The following is a 24,642-nucleotide window of genomic DNA, read 5'->3' on the forward strand; positions in this document are numbered from 1 at the left end:
GAAGCTAAAGAGTAAAGAGATAGCGCAAATGAAGCTTGTTTGGAAAATTAAAAAATTTTATATAGAAAATTGAATTTTCTTATTAAAATTAATTACAATTATATATATATTTTTTCAATTATTTCCGAATATGTTATTTACATTCCTTAGGTCTTCCGCAGAGTGGACTCTTTTACTCGAGCCTAGCGTATTTTCCCATCTACTCCACCCACGAATTTACTCTCAGCTCAGCTTTGAGCGTCCACTCTGCGGACACCTTTATTTTGTTTTGAGTTTAAAACTTTTTTTTTACCATACACAGCATCAACGTGATTTTTTAGGTTAGGTCTAACTGGTTTAATAACTAAAGAGAGTTGCTGTGGTAGATTAGCCACATTGTTTTGTTATATAATATATATTTTGAAAGACTTTAGTTTACCTTAATGTTGATAATTTGTTAAAAATGTTTTCAAATGTTCAAAAACTGTTTTCAGATGTGCATGCGTTTTTTCTTTAGGAGTTATATAGGTTTTCTCGGCTAAAAAACAGCCTTTTCTCAAAAGTTTTTCTCATATAAAAAATGAAATATTTTATTTGGATTTTTTTTATTGTTACAAACATACACTCTGAACAAAGAAATTCTGAAAATTTTTGGGAAAAAATATTTTAAACTCGGCCATTGTGACGCCATTTCCGGTTACCCTTCGGAAAAAATATGCGCTCACGTTGCCTGGATAACGCCTTACAGGATCTTCTAAAGTGAAAAAATACGTGTTTCAGTTAAAACCTCAATTTAGAACTTGGACGAGAAAAAAACTGAAAATTGGATTTTTGGCAGAGATTTTTATAAAAAAATCAATCGCGACCTTTTTTTCAAATAGTTGTAATCGAAAAAACTCCTTCTTCCAAGTCTTTAAGAATTGTATCTCAAAAACCTGTGTAAAATTTCAAAGTTTTAGATTTTTTTTATTATCTGAAACTTTGTCATTTATAAACCGTTTTTAACTCTCTTCCGGACTTAAGAACGTCTTAAATTATCCTCCCGTTATTTTTTTATGTTATTTGGTCAAACTTTTCTTATACTCTCGCAACAAAGTTGCTAAGGAGAGTATTATAGTTTTGTTCACATAACGGTTGTTTGTAAGTCCTAAAATTAAAAGAGTCAGATATAGGGTTATATATACCAAAGTGATCAGGGTGACGAGTAGAGTTGAAATCCGGATGTCTGTCTGTCCGTCCATTCGTCTGTCCGTCCGTGCAAGCCGTATCTTGAGTAAAAATTGAGATATCATGATGAAACTTGGTACACGTATTTCTTGCCTCCATAAGAAGGTTAAGTTCGAAGATGGGCAAAATCGGCCCACTGCCACGCCCACAAAATGGCGTAAACCGAAAACCTATAACGTGTCATAACTAAGCCATAAATAAAGATATTAAAGTGAAATTTAGCACAAAGCATCGCATTAGGGAGGGGCACATTTGGACGTAATTTTTTTGGAAAAGTGGGCGTGGCCCGTCCCCAACTAAGTTTTTTGTACATATCTCGGAAACTACTATAGCTATGTCAACCAAACTCTATAGAGTCGTTTCCTTCATTCCCATATACAGTTCAAAAATGGAAGAAATCGGATAATAATCACGCTCACCTCCCATACAAAGGTTATGTTGAAAATCACTAAAAGTGCGTTAACCGACTAACAAAAAACGTCAGAAACACTAAATTTTACGGAAGAAATGGCAGAAGGAAGCTGCACCCAGGCCTTTTTTAAAAATTGAAAATGGGCGTGGCGTCGCCTACTTATGGACCAAAAACCATATCTCAGGAACTACTCGACCGATTTCAATGAAATTCGGTATGTAATATTTTCTTAACATCCTGATGACATGTACGAAATATGGGCGAAATCGGTTCACAACCACGCCTTCTTCCAATATAACGCTATTTTCAATTCCATCTGATGTATAATATATACATTAGGAACCAATTATGATAGCGGAATAAAACTTTACACAAATACGGTATTTGAGCTGAGGTATCCCTTGTGGAAAAATTGTCGTGATCGGACTATAAATTTTCAGGTCTCTGATATCGAACACGAAGAACTCAGTGCCTAACCTAACCTAACCTAATTTTTCACCGAAAATATCGGTAAATCTCTCAGAATTTAATTCTAATTAATTTTACAGCAAAATAAAAAAAATATGTAAATGACGGACAATGAAATCTCGATTATCACTTTATCATGCGAGAGTATAAAATGTTCGGTGACACCCGAACTTAGCCCTTCCTTACTTGTTCAATTTATTCTACTATAATTTTTATACCTTGAACAGGGTTTGTAACACCTTAGGAAACGTCGGAGACCCTATACAAAAAAATATGTAAAAATTATGAAATTATGCCTTCATATTCACGAACTAGTCCCTCAGTTTTTGAGATATCGATGTGAAATTTTGACAAATCCTATAGCATAAAGCTGTCGTACGAACTGATCCATCAAAGTCAAGTCCTTAAATGGAAAACTTGTTTATTTGAGAGATTATCATCACGAAATTTGGCATAAAATGACAACGCCAAAATCTCCGACAAAAATGTTCAGATCGGAACACTCTAGCTACCTATAGAACCTATAAAATTTATATCTAAATTATCAGCGCGACAAGCTGAGTCGATTTAGAGCTTCAGTTTTTTAGATATCGTCCCAAGAAGGTGCTCATTTGTAGGAAACGCTGTTATCGGGACACTATAGCATAAAATTGCCATACAAACTGAACGATTGGAGTTCATTTAAAGCATTTTTTGTATCTGTCAAGGGTATTATAATAATATAATTTTCCAGTCCTATTTATTTTTGTCAAAATAAAAAGCCAAAAATGAATTTGACTCTTTTTTTTAATGACCAAAACAGTAAATTTAATGACAAATCAATTTTAATTTGAAACTGAAAAACATGCTTTTATATTTTTTGAGTCAACGTTTCTGTGTCACGACTTCAAAACCAACAACTGCACGTCCATCCATTCGTTTGGACTAAGTCCAATCCAGTCAGCTGCTCGGAACATGACCTGAACGTGGCTTTATGCACAAAACAAGAACAATAATAATATGAAACAACAACAACAGCGATATAAAACAATATCAACAATGAAGATATTAAAAAGCAATAATAAAAAATCGTAAAAATTAATAACAGCAACAACAACGTAAAACAAAACCAATCAAAAACCTACACCACAGATATAATATGTATGCAAATATATGTATATGCCACTCACAATTGCATTTCGAATACAAACATACCCAGCCGTGTAGATTTTCAAGAACACAGGAACTGCATTCATGCACCGATGACGTACACGCTGACAGCCAATCCGTCAGCATCGACTTTGCCACGATTATTGCACAGTAGCGCTAGTGTCACGGCCAGCTGTTGTACATACTTATTGCTGACAGATATTTATATTTACATGTATATATACATATGTATTTACATTTGTTAGAAAACGTCACTGTGGTAAGGCGCTTATAATTAACAATGAGCGTTTTTCATACGTCAACGTCATGCTTCGGCGAACGTATGTACATAAAATCGATTGCATTTTTCGTCTGCCACATTTTTACGCTCTTTTGCTGTTGTTCTTCCTCTTCTTCTTCTCAGTATGCATCTTTGTTCTCGCTCAAGTTTAAGGTAGCGGCAACAGTGCGCAGAACTTTCGCTGCAAATTGCACTTATATAAGTACTAACATATGCAGATATATTTTTATAGATCTAAAGGGTGATGCATTTCGAGGCTCCTTAGTTTTTTAAAGAAAAAACACAGAAACTTCAAATTTAATGGGGATTGTTTATTATGATTCGAAAGAACATTCTTCCGATGATTCCACCGGTCCACAAACCACACCAAACTGTTCATTTTCCTAGATGAAATGTCACCTTTGGAATACCTTCAGGTTCTTCTTCGTCCCAATTGCGAAAATTTTGCTGGTTTACATACCTATTGAGCTAGAAATGAACATGAGGCTGAACGAAATTTGGCTCGAAAACGTCGGATCTTCATGGAACTTTTCAAGAACCGATAGAGCGAAGCGATGTCGCTGGGAAGGTCGAGCTGTTTCAGTTCATACACGAGTGGTTGTTTTGTACGCTTTCAATTTAAAATGTAGTGTAGAATGCCCCAGGTCGTACCTCTAATTGGATCACCCGTTATATACATACATATATACAAAATGCATGCAACGCTATCGTTGGTGTGGCCTTTAATGAGTTCACGGTAATTGTTGTTTGCATCAATCTTTTTTTCAAATTGCTGGCAATTTCTTCGACTGCCCACTTAAGCTATTGCTTTTCTGTTGCGTTTACCGTTAGACCGTGTAATGCTTTTATTCGCTTTATGCGGATTTTCTTTTGTTGTTGTCGCCCATATGTGTTGCTAATTGGATTATTGCCATGTGGTAGCCAAAGCACATTGACATTCACCTTGATCGCCGCTATTCCCTGTCACATATTGGAAATCTGATACATATACATACATACATGTGTATAATTGCTTTAAACGTGAGTGTTTTAGTAGTTTTTTTTTTAATTTTTTGAAGTAAATTAGCTGGCCACTGCTTAATGTATAATAAATAGCTTCTATTATTAAATTAAGCCTCTTAGGTTCATTTGCATTGCGAATTTTTCTATCGTGTTGCCACAATATTTATAAGCTATCACTTACAAATAGTCTCACTTGTTTATAATCGGTTAAAGCCAACTCTTTTCATTTAACTCTTTTCAAAAGTGTTTGCTCAGCGCTCAGTGCTTATCTCCGGTTGTTAGGGCTTCCAGCCGAATATTCAAGTATCAATCGTCATCCCAGGGTCGTATATATTTGATTGTACTGTAAGGATACGACTTACATAGGTGCCACTCAAGTGCAGTAAAGCTAGCCTCTCCCTAGTTGTAGGGGTTTTAACAAGCCATAGCTCTATTAGCGTCCATGCTATAAGGCTGGAAATCTTACTAGACGCCATCTGCAAAAGCTGTATGGAAGAAAACGAGGTGGAAGATGGAAACTCAACACTTACTTCTTGACTGTCCCGCGTTTGGAAGAACGCTTATCTTCAGACAACTCACCGAACTGGCGGGAATGATTATATGTATATGCTAATTGTAAGATCGAACACAGTATCTTCTTTTCTATGGCTTCACAAGTAGTCCATGTGCGATCTCTCTAGATCAGCTAACCTAACCTAACTTAACCTCACCTACTGAATAAGACGCACATCTAACGCAGGTTCGGAATTTTGTAACATTGTAATAATCTCTTCTCAAAGCACACGTGTATAGTAAATATACCCCATAGTTTACTTGGATTCACGGAATAATTCTTAGAAATGTCAGTAATTGATTCTTAATTAAAATTTTAACTTATAGCACATTCAGTTACGTTTTTTGCTCATTTTCAAAAAGCGCTTTAACGCTGTACCGATTAATAAAAGCAAACCTATCAATTACCTGCGGTTTTATTAAGCTACTTTAAAAGTTTATAAGCTGCAATAAAAATGTTATTGACTCGTATTCTTGTTTGCTCATTATTTACCCAGAGATGTTTGTGTGAATTGCAGCTATATTAATTCAGTCACTATCTCCATATAGTTACCATTGTTTTTGCACACTTTTATGAGTATCATGAGTGCAGTTATCAAATTGTATAGGAGTGGTCATAAACTTTCATTAAACCGAGCAGATATCGCTTTTATCGACACGGCAACTTGTCTGAGTAGAAATATGTTAGCGAAATTAGTTTACAATTGGAAAAACTCATAGTGACTAAGAGACTTTAGAGGATTTCATTGTTTTTATATTTTATTACGGGTATTAATAGCAGCTTTGTTAATTTGTTTGTCGTTATTCGGTACTTTTTAGGTGCATTTTTCTTTATTTTATTTATTAAATCAATATATTAGCGTTATACCCAGTAGTCTGGCAAGCTTAATGATTTTTTCGTTACTTGGCAACATCAAATCAGCTGTTTGTTTAGCGTCGTTGCCTAAAAAGTTCTTGCGATTTTTTGCGAATAAATACATTTTCTGCTTCCTAGAACCTAATTTACAACAATTTTTTTTAAATATTTAATAAAATTTTCTACTTTACTGAGATAGAGCAAAAAGTATGTTCACTGTTGAGTGTTTTATCGAAGTATCAACTGACGAATTACCAGATTAAGATGTGCGGTGTGAATACCCTTATTGTACTTTGCTTATTATATATTGTCTTCTAATATGTAAAATAGCGTAACATCACTTTTCGCCACTAGACGGAATAAGGAAAACGCGTTGTTTGAAACAAAATTTTAATTTCGGTTATAAATTGGTTATATCGGATATTAAGTAGGGTGCAATATTGGTTTTAAATGGAAAAAGAGAAAAGAATTGTTGGTTCAAACCCATTGAAATGGGGATATAAAATAATATAGTTAAAAGAAAAAAGAAAAGGAAGGTGTCTGGTTGAATTTTTAAGAATTAAAAAGAGGTTTTTTCGATTTTCGGCAAAAGTATGAGTTTAATGGCAAAAGTTGCAGGTAATGAAAAGATCGACAGCTTTTATTTTAACATCGTTTTCACATAATTCAAAAATTTATGTAAAAAAAAATTAAAAACAATTATTAAATTTTTAATTATTTTTTTTTTTCATTTTTTTTAATTTTTAATAATTTTTTTATTTAATTTTTTTCTTTATTTTTTTTTAATTTTTCAGAAATTTTTTTCTGTATGATTTTTTAGTTTTTCAGATTTTTTTTAATATTTTTGCTTTATGATTTTTTTTATTTTTTTTTTTTTAATTTTTCAGAAAAAAAATATTTTTCGAAATTTGAAGTAAACTAACAAACTTAATTTTCTTGGTTAAAAATAAGTATTTTTTTCTTATTTTGACTTAGTAGTAAAAAGCCCTCAATTTCAATCGAAAATTTTTACGTTAAAATATCTGCTTTTTTTAAAAGCGGTTCATTTAACTATTATTTCATAGTAGCATTTAGTATTTTAGGTGACAATATGTCCTATGTTCATTAGAGCGGGTCGATTTTTTTTTACTATAAAATCACGTATGCGGGAAATGTTCTACGGATCAGTCTGAATAACTTTGCCTAAGCGACTATGGGTTTAAAATCGGTTTCGAGCCAGCCATTTTTAAGGTGAAGTTTAATAAATCTGCGTTATGGGTTATATGGGCGATATAGTATATGATATGTGTATATAGATTTCCGATCTTGTCGATTCCGACAAATCATCATTTGAAAATCAAAAAGCACGTACATATTAAATTTCATTATCATTCATTATCTCCAAAACAGAAAAAAGTTTTATAATCCCAAAAAAATTCGCATTAAAAATCGCTGCTTTTGGACAAATTTGTTCAGAATGAACGCCTACGCGATTTTTTTGTTTTTTGGCTCCCTGTAAATCGACCTGTTATAATGTGAATGTCATATACATACATATGTATGTATGCTTTTTAGGCAATTGTTTTATATAATAATTAGATTACCATAATATTTTTTTATAATAAGCAGCTAGCTGTTTACAAGCTATTAAAATTGTCATATTGTGAAATTGCTAATTGCGAGGCACTTGCACTCACTTTCCATTTAAGCAAATGCAATAAATATTAATAACGGTAAATTTGTGCAATGCAATTAACGCAATTAACAGACAACAATGAGTAGAACGTATTTATATGGAGAAAACGTTAAAACAGAAACATACAAACAAACACACATATACAATATAAACACACATATACAATATAAACACACATATACAATATTTTGAAAATGTTTGCATTTTTTATGCAAGCATATTCGCTTTCATTCAATCCGTCAACTTGACGTCAAGCTTTTTCGCCATAATTCGGTGAATCATACGCCCCGGTGTGCGTTTTCGGAGTCAGCGCGGCTGCCGGCGTTTCTCACCTATTAACATATTTTCAGTGCTTGTTTTTTAGCTGCCGCCGTGCATGTATGTGTGTGTGTGTATGCGGATAATTGATGCGTACTTGTTTAGTCGTTGTATTAACATTTCTATATTTATCGGCTGTCGGCTGTCGACTTTGTGCGATTTGTTTGGAATTTGCGTGAATTGTTACGGTTGAACTTTCATTGGCCGCACTTAGCATTTCCAGTGCTGCTGAGAGGGCAACAAGCCGCAATAAGCGATCTGCATACAATACATATGCATGTGTGTGTGTGGATATATGTGTGACTGCGTGCAATGAACGCGCTCAGCGGCCTGCGGTGTTGAAACATTTCGATAAACATCGCCAGCGTCTGCTGTTTACACGCATTTTTTAATGTTTTCGTTTATTTGTGCTTGTTTTTGTAATAAATTACCATGTATTTACTCTGAAGTAGCGCTTTTCCAGTTGCCGATTTGTATAGCTAAAGAAAAGCAGCAATTTTAAGCAAATGTTCGCTGTAAATGAACTGCAGCGCCTATTAAACTGCTCAATAATTTAGAAATTCCATGTCTAGCATTTCTTAATAATTTCACATTAGATATTTGTAAACAAAATGAGCATATCAACACTTTATTTTGCAATTTTGCTTGTTTTATTTAGTATTAGACGGTTTTTAGTGCTGAAATCGTGTGAGGGAAAAGAAATTGCTACTTTTATGGCTGCTATTGAAACAGATCGATATTCAGGCCTACTTTTATCATAAATTAGATACTAATGTTCATAAGCATTTGCTGTTGAAATCTTTTGTTAATGTAAACAAACACATCTTCGATTAAATTTATAATTATTTTCATTAAAATTTCTAAATTAAAAAAAATAAACATTAACATTTACTTAACAACTTGTATACTCTTGCAACATGTTGCTACAGAATATAATAGTTTTGTTCATCCAACAGTAGATTGTATTACCTAAAATTAATCGAGATATAGAGTGATATACGGTATGCAAATGCTGATCCATTTCGAGATTTCCTACTTTTCCTACTTTCTTATAAAAAAAAACACAGAAACTTCAAATTTAATGACGAATGTTTATTATCATTCGAAGGAGCATTATTTGGCATTTATTTTTTGAAGATGATCTCTTTCAAATGTTGTCCGTGGCTACGTCTCAGATGATCCATCCATTGAGTTCAATTTTCGTTGACTCGTCCGATCATTTCGAGTGATAACTGGTGAATGACTCGTGTGATGTTTGGCTACTAGGCTTGAATCGAAGCGCGATTGTTCGCATAGACTTTAGACTTTCCATATCCTCACAGGAATAACTTTAACGGTTATATCACACGATCTTGGTGGCCAATAGACCGGCCTAAAACGTGAAATTATCTGCTCACCGAAGTTTTCTCCCAATAAATCCATTGATTGATACACATATCGCAGAAGTGGCGCTGTCTTGTTGAAACCAAATATCGCCGTGATCACGAGCTGCAATTTCAGGCATCAAATAGTCGGTTATCATGACGTGATAACGATCGCTATTGCCGGTAACGTTCTCACCGACAGCATTTTCGAAGAAATATGGACCGATGATTCCAACAGGAATCCATTTTATGGATGAAATGGCAGCACTTGAATCTCTTCAGGTTGCTCTTCATCCCAAAAACAGTCAAACGTCTGATCTTTTTGGAACTTTTCAACAACCCTTGAAAAAGTACCTTCGATCATCCATTAAATATCGGTTATTTAATAAATATATAATATGGACGGTAAGGCAAATGAAATAAGTCGTAATTAGGTTCCCTATTCGGAAAAAACTTAAAAACATATTTTTCAGCCTGTCTTATTAATTTTTATACCATTTATGAATTGTTTATCGTATCTTATTTTCTGACTCCTTCGTCTTCAGATACAGTACATCTTTTGCAAAATCGCGCTAACTTACTCTCTTCTATTCCGAAGTCATTTTGTGACGCAATTCATCTTGCATTAATTGCTTTTTGCAGTCATGTGATTGTCATTTAAAGAAATTGCAAAATAATTAATGTCTTCGCTGCCTTTTTTCACACAAAAACAGTTAAGTTTCTTTCCTTTTGCGGTTATAAATATCACTCTCAGTACAAAATTATCGCAAAAGTGTTATTTTTATCGACAGCGACAAATCTGTCCACGAAGGCGTCATAACACTGACACCGAAGACCGCACTAAATTACTTAATTTGCCCATAATTTACGCACAAACAAAGCGTGAGCCTTAAAAACGCATTTTATAACTTTCCAAAGTTCAATTTAGGGTGTGTGCTAATCGCACTGTTAGACACTGCGTAAATGCATTTTGCTTTGTTTTATTTACAAAAAAAAAAGGTTTTGTAGAAATAAAGCAAGCTTGTGTGACACAACTTTTTTGCTTGACAGCCGACAGAATGATTAAATTACGATTTTTAGAAAGCACAAAGCTACTGTCAGACAAAAGTGCACGTGTGTCTGGAGACAAGCGCATCGTTTCTTTGTTTTAATGAATGCGCTGGCTCACTAATATTTATAAAAGAACCTGCCTTATTTGTTATTTAGTATTATATGCTGCGCAATATCGATAATATCAACTTGTGATAGGCGGCGATGGGTGCGAAAGTTCACACTTATGCGTTGGTATATGAAAATTATACTGAAGATGCGTTCTAATGGTGCTGTCATTCAGGCCTATTTATAGTTCTATTAACTTGGCTGTCGAAGTTACGATTCGCGATTGGCGGCCACATTTTCATCGGCATCAATTTTGAAGAAATATGGATCAATGATTCTACCGGCCCACAAATCGATCCAAACCGTTTTTATTAAATAGCAGCTTTTGGATCTCTTAAGGTTGCTCTTCGTCCCAAATACACCAATTCTGCTTACTTACAAACCTATTGAGCCTGAAATGGACCTGAGCAAAACTTGGCTCGAAACGTCGGATCTTCTTGAAACTTCTCAAGAACCCATAGAACGAAGCGATGTCGCTTGCGAAGTTCGAGCAGCTTCAGTTCTTGTCCAAGCTGTATTTTGTACGCTTTCAATTTAAGATCGTAAAATGAGCCAAATCGTTCCATACGTCAGACCGTAGTGCTGCGAACGGCGCCGAATCGACTCTGTAAAAGAAAAGAAACAATCTTTTATGACGCATCATTTGATATACACGTGCGCAAATGGTTATTGAGCTATTGATGGCGTGAATGATCAATAATTTATTTATTTTTTTATATCACGCAAAAGTGATCTGTTCGTACAAAAGTAAGAAGGCTTGTCATTAATGACGTTATTGTATCCGGTTCTTGCGGCACTTCGCCGCCAAATGGGTGCGCCTTACATATGGCGTATGTGTATGTATGTAGTTACTTAGTCAAGGGCAATGCATGTCTGGGTTTCTTACACAGTCTTACACTGATAAACATCTGCTTATCTGCTAAAGCTCAGACTGTCATTGAAACTCACTATTTATAAAAATCAGTCTTAAATACAGCTTACAAAGCATTATGGTAGGTAATTTTGAAATGAAAACGAGCGAAGTGGCAATCTTAATTTTTAAAAACCCGTTACTGTGCGAATGTAAGAACATATGTTTGCACAAATCTTCTACCGCCACAAAATCCACTCATTTGCTGCCTCCTAATTGCATTTTGCTTGACATCGTAACTTTTAACCCCCGACCACGTTTCTTTCAAATTCCAAGTGCCGTTGGCTGTTAGCCTCTTTTCAGCTATGCGCTTCAGCTGCCTTTGCCCAGCGCATACCGGTGCTCGGTGTGCATGCGCGCCGGTGCTGATCGATGCACAATCGTTTCTTTAACCAATTGAAGAATGCAATTGAAAGTGATTCTGACAATTGACAGCCAACTAACCGCTTCACACTCGATCACCATTTATTGTTTGCTAATGATTGCCGCTGTAAGTTTGTAAATTTCCTTATGTAAAGAAGAGCGCTGAGGCTGTTGTGGCATGTGCGGATCGCTATGTTAATAGATATTTCCTTTGTTGCTGTTGCTTATTGCAAGCTTTTCGCGATTGTTCAATTTATGTCAGCATAGTCTATATATTATAATATGAATGAGTGGGTCTATTAGGTCAGTTATGCACATTTCATGTTTGCGCAATAAGAATGCAATACAGTTATTTTGTCATATAGTTTGATGCAATGATTATGAATTAGAATTAGACATTAATTAATCGGGAGTTCACCGCTGAGATGATTTGAGATGTTGCAAATACCGTCTTTTACAGTTTCAAATTAGTTCTATTTACAACTGACATGCAACAATTAGACTCGTCTATATGCTTTTCGAGTCTCAAACAACATTTTTTGACTAAAATCGGTTGACGGTAAAATCTTGCTTGATATATTTAACCTACAAAACTTCCAAATAATTCTCTAATTAGGTATGAAATTAATGGTGTATACTTATGCCATGTTACATTATCGGAAGAATTTAAAAGGTTTAGAATAATTAATATTTTTATAGCCCGGGTCTTGACGGTAACCAGGGGAACCCCGAAATATTTATAAAAGAAACATTTAAGAATATCTAATTTCCAATCACGTTTTGTTTTTATAAATCTTTCAAACTTTTAACAAATAAATAACTAATAAATATTCAAGAGCAAAATCAGATGGCAACCCTACTCAATATTAATTTTGTAATACATATTACTAAAAATACCTTATATACATACATATATTAAGCATATGACTAAATACTGGAAATTTTTTGACACGGTTACATTTCTCTTTGAAAATAAGTGGCAACATTTTCTAAAATAATTTAAAAAAAATAGCATATTTCAAGCTAATTGACAATTTATTACTGAAAATGCATAATTTTTTTAAATAATAATAATCATATTTGAAAATAGGTGGCAACATTTTCCGAAATAAATTAAAAAATATATAGATTATTTAGCACATTTCAAGCTAATCAGCAACTCGTTATTGAAAATTCATATTCTTTTTAAAACAATAGTATTTGAAAATAAGTGGCAACATTTTCTCAAAAATTTGTTAGAGAATTTAAATTTTTTTTAGCATATTTAAAGCTAATTAATAATAATCATATTTGAAAATAGGTGGCAACGTTTACCGAAATAATTTATAAAAAACATCGATTTTTTTAGCATTTGTCAAGCTAAATGTCAAATCCTTATAAGAATACATAATTTTGTTAACAAACAATAATATTCGAAATAAGTGGTAACATTTTCCAAAATAAATTGAAAAGTAAATAGACTATATTTATTATTATTATTTCAAGCTAATTGGAAACTCGGTATTGAAAATTCATAATTTTTTTTTAAAAAAAATAATATTTGAAAATAAGTGGCAACATTTTCCAAAATAAATATCGATATTTTTTTGCATAATTCAAGCTATTTGAAAAATTATTATTCAAAGTACATAATTTGATTTATTAATTCGAATTAAAGCGGTAGATGGCAACTCTGTTCAAAAAAATACAGCATGCTGTTTCCAATGGCAAAAAATCATCAGGTCAATTATTGTAGCACATCTAATATATTACTTATTTCCATATGTATTGTATATATATGCATATGTCAACAACCGCAATGCCTACATGTAGTATGTGTATGCATATCTGTATATCGTCACCTGAAATGCAAAATAACGTAACAACATTTTCGGAAATTTACAGTGGCATGAATGAAACACGAAATAAAATGGAACATGAGTGAAACAGAATTTTAATATTGGTTAAAACTGGTTTATATCTGACCGCAGAACCTGAAAATGTTGAACATATGTAATATTATGTATGTAATTTGAAGTAGTGAAGCGTAATCAATAAGACACTCAATTTCGAATTTTTTGATGATACGTTATTTTGCATTTCAGGTGACGATATGTATATTATATTTTATATACAATTTATTTCTGCCACATTCATCTAAATTTTTGTTTATCTAACATGTATGTGTGTATGTCTATTATTTTGGACTTTGCTACCGGCTGCTCTCGCGACTTCAATCAACTAATTGCTTATTAATTTTTATTTTCCTTCGCTATGCTTTGTATTTGTTGTACAAATATCGAAATAATTTGCAATAAATTTTCGCTCGCTTCTTCTCGTTAAACTGCCTTGATGATCTTATTACAATTGAGCTTTGACTCCTCGGCGCTCACATTAATTCATTGCCACCTTCATTTACACCCACTCAATCAGCGGGGATAGACTTTCTGTCTCACACGGCCTTTGTAATTTCTCAGAAGCGCACTTAGCCGATAAGTTGATGATAAACAGCAGCAAACGGTTTTAATTGAATTTTATTTATTTATTTGAATTTTAATTTTTTTCATTTCTTTCATTTCCAATCATTCAAAGCAATTATTTCTGCATAAATATATTTCGTTGCCTTTTCGCAAACAATTTCTTACAAAAATTATGATTATTATATATTTCCTTATCGATATTGTAGCTGGTAAACAAGTTGGCTTACAATATTGCCTTGCTAAGTACACCGACCGTATCTTATCAGCCGCGTTGCGCATTTCATTTTGATAAGAATGTTGTTAGCGTGTGTGTTCGATAAAATTGTGGGCAATAACTTGCCATAAAGTCGATAAGATTGTCGAAAACTAAAGCGCGTGATTGCGTTCAAATAATTTTATTTTTGGAGCAAGGAGTTCAAAATGTTTCGCAGGTCGGTTTCTGGAAGGCAATAACTTTCAATGAACTTAGGAGTTAATAACAGAAATGAACGTGTTCAACAGAAGCAAAAATTTTTAAACGAATTTTGTATCGAGCTGATTCCTTCCACTTATCGTTGGTCTGCTTCAATTTTCTATTCAAATACTGACTAGCACTCCCAACAAGTTTATTAACTGCATATAAAGCCGAAAAAATAAACGAGCAGCTTAATTTAGTTTATGCCGCACAATTTGACTTTTTCGACGCTTCTCGAATGTAGCCAAGCATTTTCCACTTGTACATCCCTATACACTATAACAGTTGTTAAATCCAATCAGCTTTTACTTAATAATTGCTTATTTAAATACATACAAGTATATGATTCATTTAAGGTTATCCGCCTAACTCAGCCTTGACCAACTGATCTGCGGCACCGATTTCATACATATATGTATTAAAAAAAATATTTTCGATTGTCGTTGCAGAAGTTGTCAAGTAGTCTTAATTGTCCGACAATAACAGCAACAAAAAGAAAAAACAAAATTATGCGTATAGCAGTATATATGTATGAAGTTATGTATGCAAATAACCAGGTTCAGGGGCATGCGGCCATGTGGAGTGTACGAATGTGCATATATGTACATATTTTAGTGTGGAATGTCTTTAAATATAAATTCCTTTCTGCTTGTTTGTTTAAGATATAAATGTTATTGCAGTTGATTTATTAACTGTTATTCGATTTTAAATTGGCTGCCACAGAAAAGCGAAATTATGGCAAAAAGCTTACCAGCTAACTGTTGCGTTTTTCCACGCTTTCGAGCGGGTTCATCGTGGGCTGTCCACTCGAATGTCTGTCGATTGTACTTTGGAGTGAAATGATGAAGCCAATGTTTCATCCATTGTCACATATCGATACACAAACTCTGGCTTATTACGTTTGAATATCTCCAAACACTGCTCCGAGTAACCAACTCGACGTTGTTTTTGGTCAAAAATGAGCCCGCGCGGCGCCGATTCTGTGCAGAACTTTCTCATACCCCAAATATTCGTGAATGTTTTGGTGTACGCGTTCAGTTGATATCTTTATGGTGTCTGTTATCTCGAACAACTTCACTTTACGGTCAACCAAAATTATTTTCATGACTTTTCCACTGCTTTCATCATCCCGGGTACTGTGGTTGTCATTGTAACGGTTATCTAGTCCACATTAGGGTGGTAAGATTCAGATAAGTTGTCATCGAGGTCATCCAACTGTAGGTCCAGGAAACGTGTTGTTTCGATGGAGTCGAACCATAGGCAGAGGGGTGTTAGATGTGTAGGGTTAGCTGTGCATGCAAAGAGGTGGTTAGAGTCATGCGTGGACTCGTTTTGAGTTTGAGTTACACTATCCAGAACGAAGCTGCGCAAAAGTCAATCAACAGTCACGACAACTCGAGCTCGTCGTCTGCAATGCATAGTAGTTTGACTCCAAGTACATAATTTATAGCGAGTCGGTGAAGGTGTTTGTGACTCTACTGTGTATGGCGGTCAGTTGAGGAAAGACCGACCTCTTGCCAACAACGTGTTCCCCATGTGCTGTCGACTAGCGACTTGAGGATTTTCTGCGGTTCTGTATTTTAGCAGTAAATGCGGAGAAGTGAAGGAGCCTAGGCTGTCGAGTGTCACACTTAAAATCTTGAGGTTATTGACAGTCGAAATTTAAACGTCATCGACTGCAATATTAAGATCAAGCCTGTACTCCTTCCTCCCGCCGTTTATTGCATTGATTCGTCTTGGCGCTCATTTCGCCCCGTTCACACTTAGCAAACCACTTTTCAATGGTTGATTTCTCTATTGCGGAGTCCAAAGAATGTTGATCAATCGAAACTTGGTGAGGACAGTATTTTTTTTTCTACGGAAACCAACGTTTTGTTAACACATGAAGTTCCATTTTATCCAAGGAATTGAGAGTAGAGTGATTACAATTCCGACTGTCTTCTACAGAGAACCGTAATGACTTCGCAGTGTCCAAAAAACAAGTTGTAATATTGTAAGTGCAAACAGGCAACTTTTGTCAATATTATAAGCTTTGAATAATAGAATTGAAGCAAAATTAATTGAGTCACTTCTCGCACACAAACTCATAGATCATAAATTGGCAACGCCAAAAAGGCGGATCAATCAATCGAAAAATGACGACTGGAACGTAGATAAAAAGTAACTCACACCACACCACAGTAGTTGAGACAGCCAGAAAGGCTGCAGAAGCCTATTCGAATCTTAAGCTTTAATATCAACCGCTATCAGCGCTTTCAATCTCATTTGCAGTGAAATTGACATACATATGTACATATATTCAGGCAATTTTTTGTGCGATCCAAAGTAAGATGATGAAAATAAGTAAAGCAGAAGAAGGGGGTACTGATAAGGTATTTAAAAAAATAACAATAATAAACACACGAAAGCGAGCGCACAATAAAAAAATCATAGTCACACACACACACACACACTTGCGCACACACACAGGAAGGTGAATTGCAATCGAAGCAAAATATTGAGCCACACTAAACCAGCGTGTGTTTATATTGCTATGGCTGGCGCTGATAGCATTGCTTTTTCATTACGTTTTATTTCGCTTTTTTACTCATTTATTTTCCGATTTGTTTTTCTTTTCTGCTTGCGCGCTCGTTTTCGTACCGCTGGTGCTGTTGTTAGCGATTTCCTTGAGTCGCCAGCGAATATTCGTGTTTGGTACGTGCAAGTGCTCGCAGCGCTCGTGCGGAGTATTTTGCAAAGCAACAACAAAGTTTTTAAAACAAAAAGTTGAAATATAGAAAAAAATATTATTTTTTTTTATTTGAACAAATGTGGTTTCGAAAGGAGTAATTATTTTTTCGGTTAGTTGAGAAAGTTTTCGCGACGCAAGTCAGCAGCAGACACACGACTCACTTAAAAAATTAATTAAAAAACAATAACAACAAAACATATTTATAAATCTATTAAAAAGTACGCCAAACCGAAAGCAGCGTTGTGTGTCGCCGTCGGGTGAAGTGTGGGCCACATGCAGGGGTGGCAAAATTAATTGCAATTCGCCGACAAGATTTGTGCAATAATTGTGGCATTTCTCAGTGCCCACGTGCGTGTGTGTGTGTGCGGTGGTGCTTGTTGCAGCGTCTAAACCAATTTGTCGCGCAAATGCCGCTGAATTGCAAATGCATTGACTAAAGTGTTTTACAAAAGCAAAAAAAAAAACGTAAAATTACAACAACATGCATATTATCTAATACAAACTTGTTCGCCTGCATCATTCAGTCACAGCGCGTTGGTCAAAGTCGGCGGCAGAAATAGTCGAGTGCCTCAGTGTTTGCGACTTAATTAACCGTTAATTGAATTACAAACTCAAATTAAATAAATACATTTTGTTTTCGCAATCTAGAAATATTACATCAGCGCCGCAAAATTACATAAAAACAGTAAGACTTTATTACTAGCGCCGTGCACGCGGTCTGCGCTGCCATATCTACCAGATTTTGGTAGGACAAATAAACAAAACAAAAACAAATATAAATAAATTTCGTACTGCAATTTGTTGTTACGAAAATAGTACATAAAAACAACAATAACAGCAACACAGTGACAAAAGTGTTATAAAATTGCACGCCGACAAAATGTTGAAAATATTCAAGAGCAAGAAAGACAAGTTGCCAAAATCGGAAATCATCACTTGTGAACCGCAGGTGACCAAAGAGCCGCGCACGAAATGCGGCAAACCGCTGGTCTTGGACAACACGCGATGGGAGGCAAGTATTGACAGCAGTTTAAGGTTTTATATTAGAGCAAAGGAAAAAAAATTATTTTTAAAAGGAAAAAAAAGTGATACAAAATAATCAAATTAATCAAACAATCTTAATGCAGCCAAAATGTTGATCTAAATGAGGGCTGCTGAAAAAGTAAACTAATTAAGCAGTAATTTTATTGAAAGAATTTTTATTGTTTATCATCAAATATGTATGTAATTGTACATTAAGGCGCTATATCCATTTGCACATCAGAAAAATACACGATTTTGTGATTTTTTTTTGTTTTTGTAGAAAATTTTATTTATTAAAAAATTAACTTTTATGGACTCACTTTCATAATCGGTGATTCATTTTGAGAAACTCCCCGTAAATAATCTCCAGTAGAGCCTCTGAAGAAATGTGTCTGGAGTTGGGGAAGATTTTTCCGCCTAAAATTATGTTAAAACCAAAATCAGTAAAAATATATATATATTTTTTCAACAATATTTTCTCATGTAAAAAATTAAATATTTTATTAGAATTTTTTATTGTGGCAAGCGTACACTATTAGCAAAGAAATTCTGAAATTTTGAAAAAAAAATATTTTAAACTCGGCCATTGCGATATTCCATATATTGCCATATCCGGTGATCCCTCGAAAAAAAGATGCCCACGTTGGCAGGATAACTCTTTACAAGATCGTCTAAAGTGAAATAATATGTGTTTTAGTTAAAACCTTAACTTGGACGAAAGAAAAAAAACTGAAAATTGGATTTTTGGCAGACATTTTTACAAAAAGGAAAATTTTTAGTAAAAATTTCGCGACATTTTTTTTAAATATTTGTAATCGCAAACAAAAGACCCTCTAAGAATTTTGCTTCAAAGATCAGTGTAAAATTTCATGAAGATCGGTTGAGTGTTCTTGAGAAATCTTGCTAAGCGACTTCAAAAACACAATTTCGAGAAAAACGCCTTTAAAGACGGCGCACTTAGCTTAGCCAGCCTCGAGTGCGCAAGTTCTCAACGCTGTATCCCCGAAACTATTACTCGGACCAACTCGAAAATTTAGGACAATATTCTAGAGGTGTTGACGAATTTAATAAGACAATAAAAAAATTTTTGGAAACCCATAAAAGTAGGGGTTATATTAATTTAATTAATAATACATAATTCTTAAAAATACGTTCACATCTCGGATACTATTTTCGGGATCAACCTCAAATTTTCGATGAATATATATACATTCTATACATATGAAAAACAATAATCGATTCCTTGAAATTCATAAATGGTTATAAATCCTTAAAATGATTTTTGTTATTTTTTAAAATTGGTGAAAATTCATTGCCTACATTTAGGGTTATATTAAATAATCGTCTACCCATGATTCGTGGCTTATAATCAAAATCCTCATGCTGACTTGGTTCCACTTAGAGAAGTGCTGTACTGATTGAGAGAGCCTTCGTAACTCTTTTGGATTTTAATTAATGTTTTCTAATTGGAATTGAGTAAATTCTTTGCCTATGACAACACTTAGGGGACTCACAACTTATCATAACGCAACGTAAAATCATAAAATCTTAAATATTTTCGCTTGTTAAAAAAAAAAAAAATGTTGGATTATAACAAAAATTAAATTACGGAATTAGAATTAAAATACTCGACGATATGTTTTCGATTCATTTTAACTTATTACTTTAAGAGACTAAATGAATCTCCTCACCATATGATTACAAAATGTTTTATTGGCAGCAGTAATGAAAACAAAAATATCTAAAATTGACATTTGCAACGCCATCAGCTGTTTTCAGCGAACATATGACTGCTGATAAAATGTAATATTTATTCATAATTTCTGCTGTGGCTTTTTTTGTTTTTTGTATTTACTACACATTTTTATGCATAATGAATTTCCATGGAATTTTACACATTTTCAAACGGTGGAGTAGCCACAGAAACACAAGTCATCTATAGCACTTGTATGGGCTAAGTAGTGTGTGACTAATGATGTCATAGCGAGATCTAAAACAACTTAATACTTTCCCGTCATGAAATTTATATATTTTTTGTTTAAGTGGTGACGTGTTTGTTAATTTGCGTACATAAAAAAATTACTTGCAGAATAATAATGATTACATATCCTTATCTGAAGAAGCTAGCTACACAAACATATTTAAATACGAGCGTGTGATTGTCTAAATATTATTTCACTCAACAGATGTACATTTTGGTGATACAAATCTTTAAAAATAGCATTTGGGGTACTTTTTTGTTTAGATAGATAAGTTTTCTAAAATCACTTCCGCTCATGTTCAAAATTAACTAGACAAGATGCCACTCTTGATGAGAAGAAATCATTTTTTTTATTTTAATCAATAAAGAACAAGAAAGTACGTTAACTTCGGCTACACAGAAACTATAAGACCCTTCGTAGGTGCATTTCTTGTAGCATTAAGGGTATAAAATATAGTTATCTTGCTTTTGTTATATCGGTTTGTATGGCAGCTATACTCTATAGGGGTCCGATCTGAACAATTTCTTCGGATAATGTGACGCTGCCTTGAATAATCATTTATGTCAAATTTCGTGAGGATATCTTGTCAATTAAAAAATTTTTTCATACAAGGAGCTGAAAACGATTGGTCAGTTTGTATGTCAGCTATATGTTACAGTGATCCGATCTGAACAATTTCTTCGCAGATTATATTATTACTTAAGATCAAAATGTATGCTAAATTTCGTGAATATCTTGTCAAATAAAAAAGTTTTCCATACAAGTATTTGATTTTGAGCGATCAGTTTGTATGGCAGCTATGAGCTATAGTCGTCCGACATCGGCGATACCGACAAATCAGCAGCTTCTTGAGTAGAAAAGGACATGTGCAAAATTTGCACCTTAAATTCCTTCACTATGTATGCATTTAAGTTCTTATTACCTTATAACATTTCATATACATACCTACTATATACCCAATAATACTAACTGAAAAATCCCCACTTAAGCTACTTTGCTATATTTCATTGTCATTTCATAGGCTTTTCGAGTATGCGGTACTTAACACTAACCACACCATTTTTAAGTGCAAATTTTGTACCGTCAATCGATATAAATAAATTTATTTCCGCTATCTTATCAATACCACAACGATAACAATGTTGACTAAGAACAGCTCATTAATTGTGTTTTGTTTTTCGCAAATATCTAAAATAAATAGTACTCATCATCACTACGGTTATAAAGTATACATATGTACATACATACATGTATCTAAAGTAAACACACAATAAACAATTGTTTATCAAATTCAATTGTCAAAATAAGAAGATGTTTTCTTTTATATATGAATAGGTCTATATATATAAATTATATTTGAGCAAAATGCAAATATCACATGCTAATACACCTATGTTTGTGTATACTTGCTCAAGCATTGCAGAAAAATTAAGTTATCTTATCGATAATTAGACGCTATAAAAGCTTATTGACGTGTTTGCGTCAAAGGAGTGTAATATTTACGTACCGTAGATACATACATATGTACATAAACATACATATACCTATGTATATTTATATGTAAATAAATTTCTTTGTGTAATTGTCTCAACATTATTCTCCATATTTCTTTTTATGCCAATAAATATTGTATAAAAAGCTGCCACCATTTCACAAACTGGATACCTTCAAAGTTTCTTCAGATTTTATAATTAAATCTTTAGATATTTTAAAAATTTCATAATTTCACTTTTTTATTACGTTTGAAAAGCCTCCTAAGTCTGGAAATCAAAACCAGTGATAAGAACCGTATATTAAAATGCTTTCTTTCGGCGCTAATTCTTGAGCTTTAGGCATTTAAAACAAGAAAAGCTGTTAACTTCGGCCGTACCGAACTGTAATACCCTTCGTAGGAGCATTTATTATGACATAAAAGGGTGTAAAAAGATCTTTATTTTGATTTTGATCGGTCAGTCTGTATGGCAACTATATGCTATAGTGGCCCGATCTGAACAATTTGTTCAGGATTTATACGGATGCCGTAAATAATAATCTGTGCCAAATTTCGGGAAGATATCTCATCAAATAAAAAGTGTTCCATACAAGGATCTGAAAACGATTTGCCAGTTTGTATGGCAGCTATATGCTATAGTGGTCCGATCTGAACAATACGTTCGGAAATTGTAGCGCTCTCTAGGACAATAATTGCTGCCAAATGTAGTAAGGATATCTTCACAAATAAACAAGTTTTTCATACAAAAACTCTATTTGGATCGGTCAGTTTGTATGACAGCTATATGTTATAGTGATCCGATTTGAACAATTTCTTCGCAGATTATACAGTTGCTTTATATAGTAATCCGTGTCAAATTTCGTGAGAATAGCTAGTCAAATGCGCTTCTTATCCATACTATGACTGTATTTTGAACGATCACTTTGTATGGTAGCTATATGCTCTAGTGGCCCGATCTAAACATTTTCTTCGGGTATGACTGCAATAGCTTTGACAATAAGCCATGTCAAATTTCTCGAAGTTATCTTGCCAAATAAAAAAGTTTTTCATACAAGCACATGAATGTCACCGACGTTCAGGGTATTAGAAGCTTTCAGCAGAAGCTTAAACGCTTACCATTTTATTCTAAGGCTTTTAACTGAAGGCCGAAAGTGCGTATATTTCAGTGCAAATAAGCGCCATTTTATTTCAACCGGTGCAATCGAAATTTTATTATAGCAGCCTTTGTCGCATAAATATTGCTACACTTTTAATTATAAATGGTGTGGAACGTGACTGCATTGTTGCTGCTTTTTTTCTAACAATACTCCCATATCTTTTTTTCTATTTACAGAGAAGATTACACAAAGAGTTGATGTCGCTGATAAAGGAACCGCCACCGGGTGTTACCGTCGATACCGATAGTATAGGACAAAACTTATCAGAGTAAGTTGCCACACATATACTACCATATATATGGTTGGAATTTTTGACATTATACACATATATTTATAATTTTTATAAATTTCTCTCTTTTAGATGGAAAATAAATATTGCCGGTTTCGAGGGCACCCTGTATGAGGGCGAAAACTTTCAGCTACTCTTCAAATTCAACAATAAATATCCCTTCGATTCGCCAGAGGTGAGCTCGCACACCCACACATATTTTTTTTTACAAATTCATGTCTTTACAAATATATATTATATATGTATGTATATATAGTATATATGTTTATGACACTGATTTATTACAATGTTATCATATGCACTTTGTTATCTAACGCAGGTGACGTTTATTGGCAACAATATACCTGTGCATCCGCACGTCTACTCTAATGGACATATCTGCCTTTCCATATTGACAGAAGATTGGTCGCCAGCGCTATCAGTACAATCTGTCTGTCTGAGCATAGCATCGATGCTTAGTAGTTGCCGTGAAAAGAAGCGTCCACCAGATAATACATTATACGTAAAAACCTGCAATAAGAATCCGAAAAAGACCAAATGGTGGTATCATGGTGAGTTACAAAAAAATAATGGAATTGAGGTAAAACCTCAAAAATTGGGAATTATCGATTGTAGAATTTGGTTACTACTACTACTTCATTATATAAGCCCCAAAAAGTTTTTGTGCACCTCCTATGATGTTCAAAAACATAGCTCTTTTTCACCATACCGTCTCCTATTCACATCTATGGATACTTTAGATTGCGGTTTCTTTGTTTTTGTAATTTAATCCCTTAATGTGTATTTCTAACTTACATTACACCTTGAAACGAGTAAATTAAGTTTTACCTACTACTGGGGGGCAGCACTATCCAGTGTTACACTCTCCGCTCGAAAACTTCGGTAGGCATTGCGGGACCGCATACAAAACTATCCATACCAATGGTATGCTGTCCGAGCATCTTTTAAGCAGAAGTCTTTGCTATAAATCAGTCTGCAGAAATCAATCTCCAAAGCAACCATCACAACCAGCGAATCGCTATACTCAGCGATAGTCAGGCGGCTTTGAAAGCGATCTCAGCTTATGAAGTCAAATCGCTATTAGTGAAGGAGTGTATAGGAAGGCTGAACCACCTATCAGTTTGCAACCGTGTACACCTAATCTGGGTGCCGGGGCATAAAAGGGTAGCCGGCAAAGAGCTGGCCGACGAAATAGTCCGTTCTGCGCTGGCTTCCAGGATGACGGGGCCAGAACCATGCATTGCGGTGGGGTCTCACACCCTAAAAGAGTTGCTCGGCACAGAGTGCTTCAGAGTCCTGGACCTTTGTGACCATATGTAATATAAAAGGGGACACAATTGAC

The 24,642-nt window shown here is 34.2% G+C and overlaps 1 protein-coding gene across 7 annotated transcripts in view; it reads left to right on the forward strand.

Moving 5' to 3' along the window:
* Window positions 1-24,642, forward strand: part of LOC105229661 (ubiquitin-conjugating enzyme E2 W) — a 42,784-nt gene that overhangs the window by 15,986 nt on the left and 2,156 nt on the right. For 3 of the 7 annotated variants that reach the window (XM_011210077.4, XM_029551750.2, XM_049454026.1), the window contains exons 2-5: window positions 18,006-18,369; window positions 23,188-23,279; window positions 23,373-23,475; window positions 23,620-23,851. In XM_011210077.4, the coding sequence (XP_011208379.1) occupies window positions 18,238-18,369; window positions 23,188-23,279; window positions 23,373-23,475; window positions 23,620-23,851 (559 nt within the window). In that variant the 5' untranslated portion in view covers window positions 18,006-18,237. Of the gene's footprint in view, window positions 1-16,721; window positions 16,999-17,299; window positions 18,370-23,187; window positions 23,280-23,372; window positions 23,476-23,619; window positions 23,852-24,642 lie in introns of those variants that run through there. The other 4 variants (XM_011210079.4, XM_011210080.4, XM_049454027.1 and 1 more) reach the window with 3 other exon arrangements.

Source organism: Bactrocera dorsalis, chromosome 3, assembly GCF_023373825.1.
Source record: "Bactrocera dorsalis isolate Fly_Bdor chromosome 3, ASM2337382v1, whole genome shotgun sequence".
Classification (NCBI taxonomy): domain Eukaryota; kingdom Metazoa; phylum Arthropoda; class Insecta; order Diptera; family Tephritidae; genus Bactrocera; species Bactrocera dorsalis.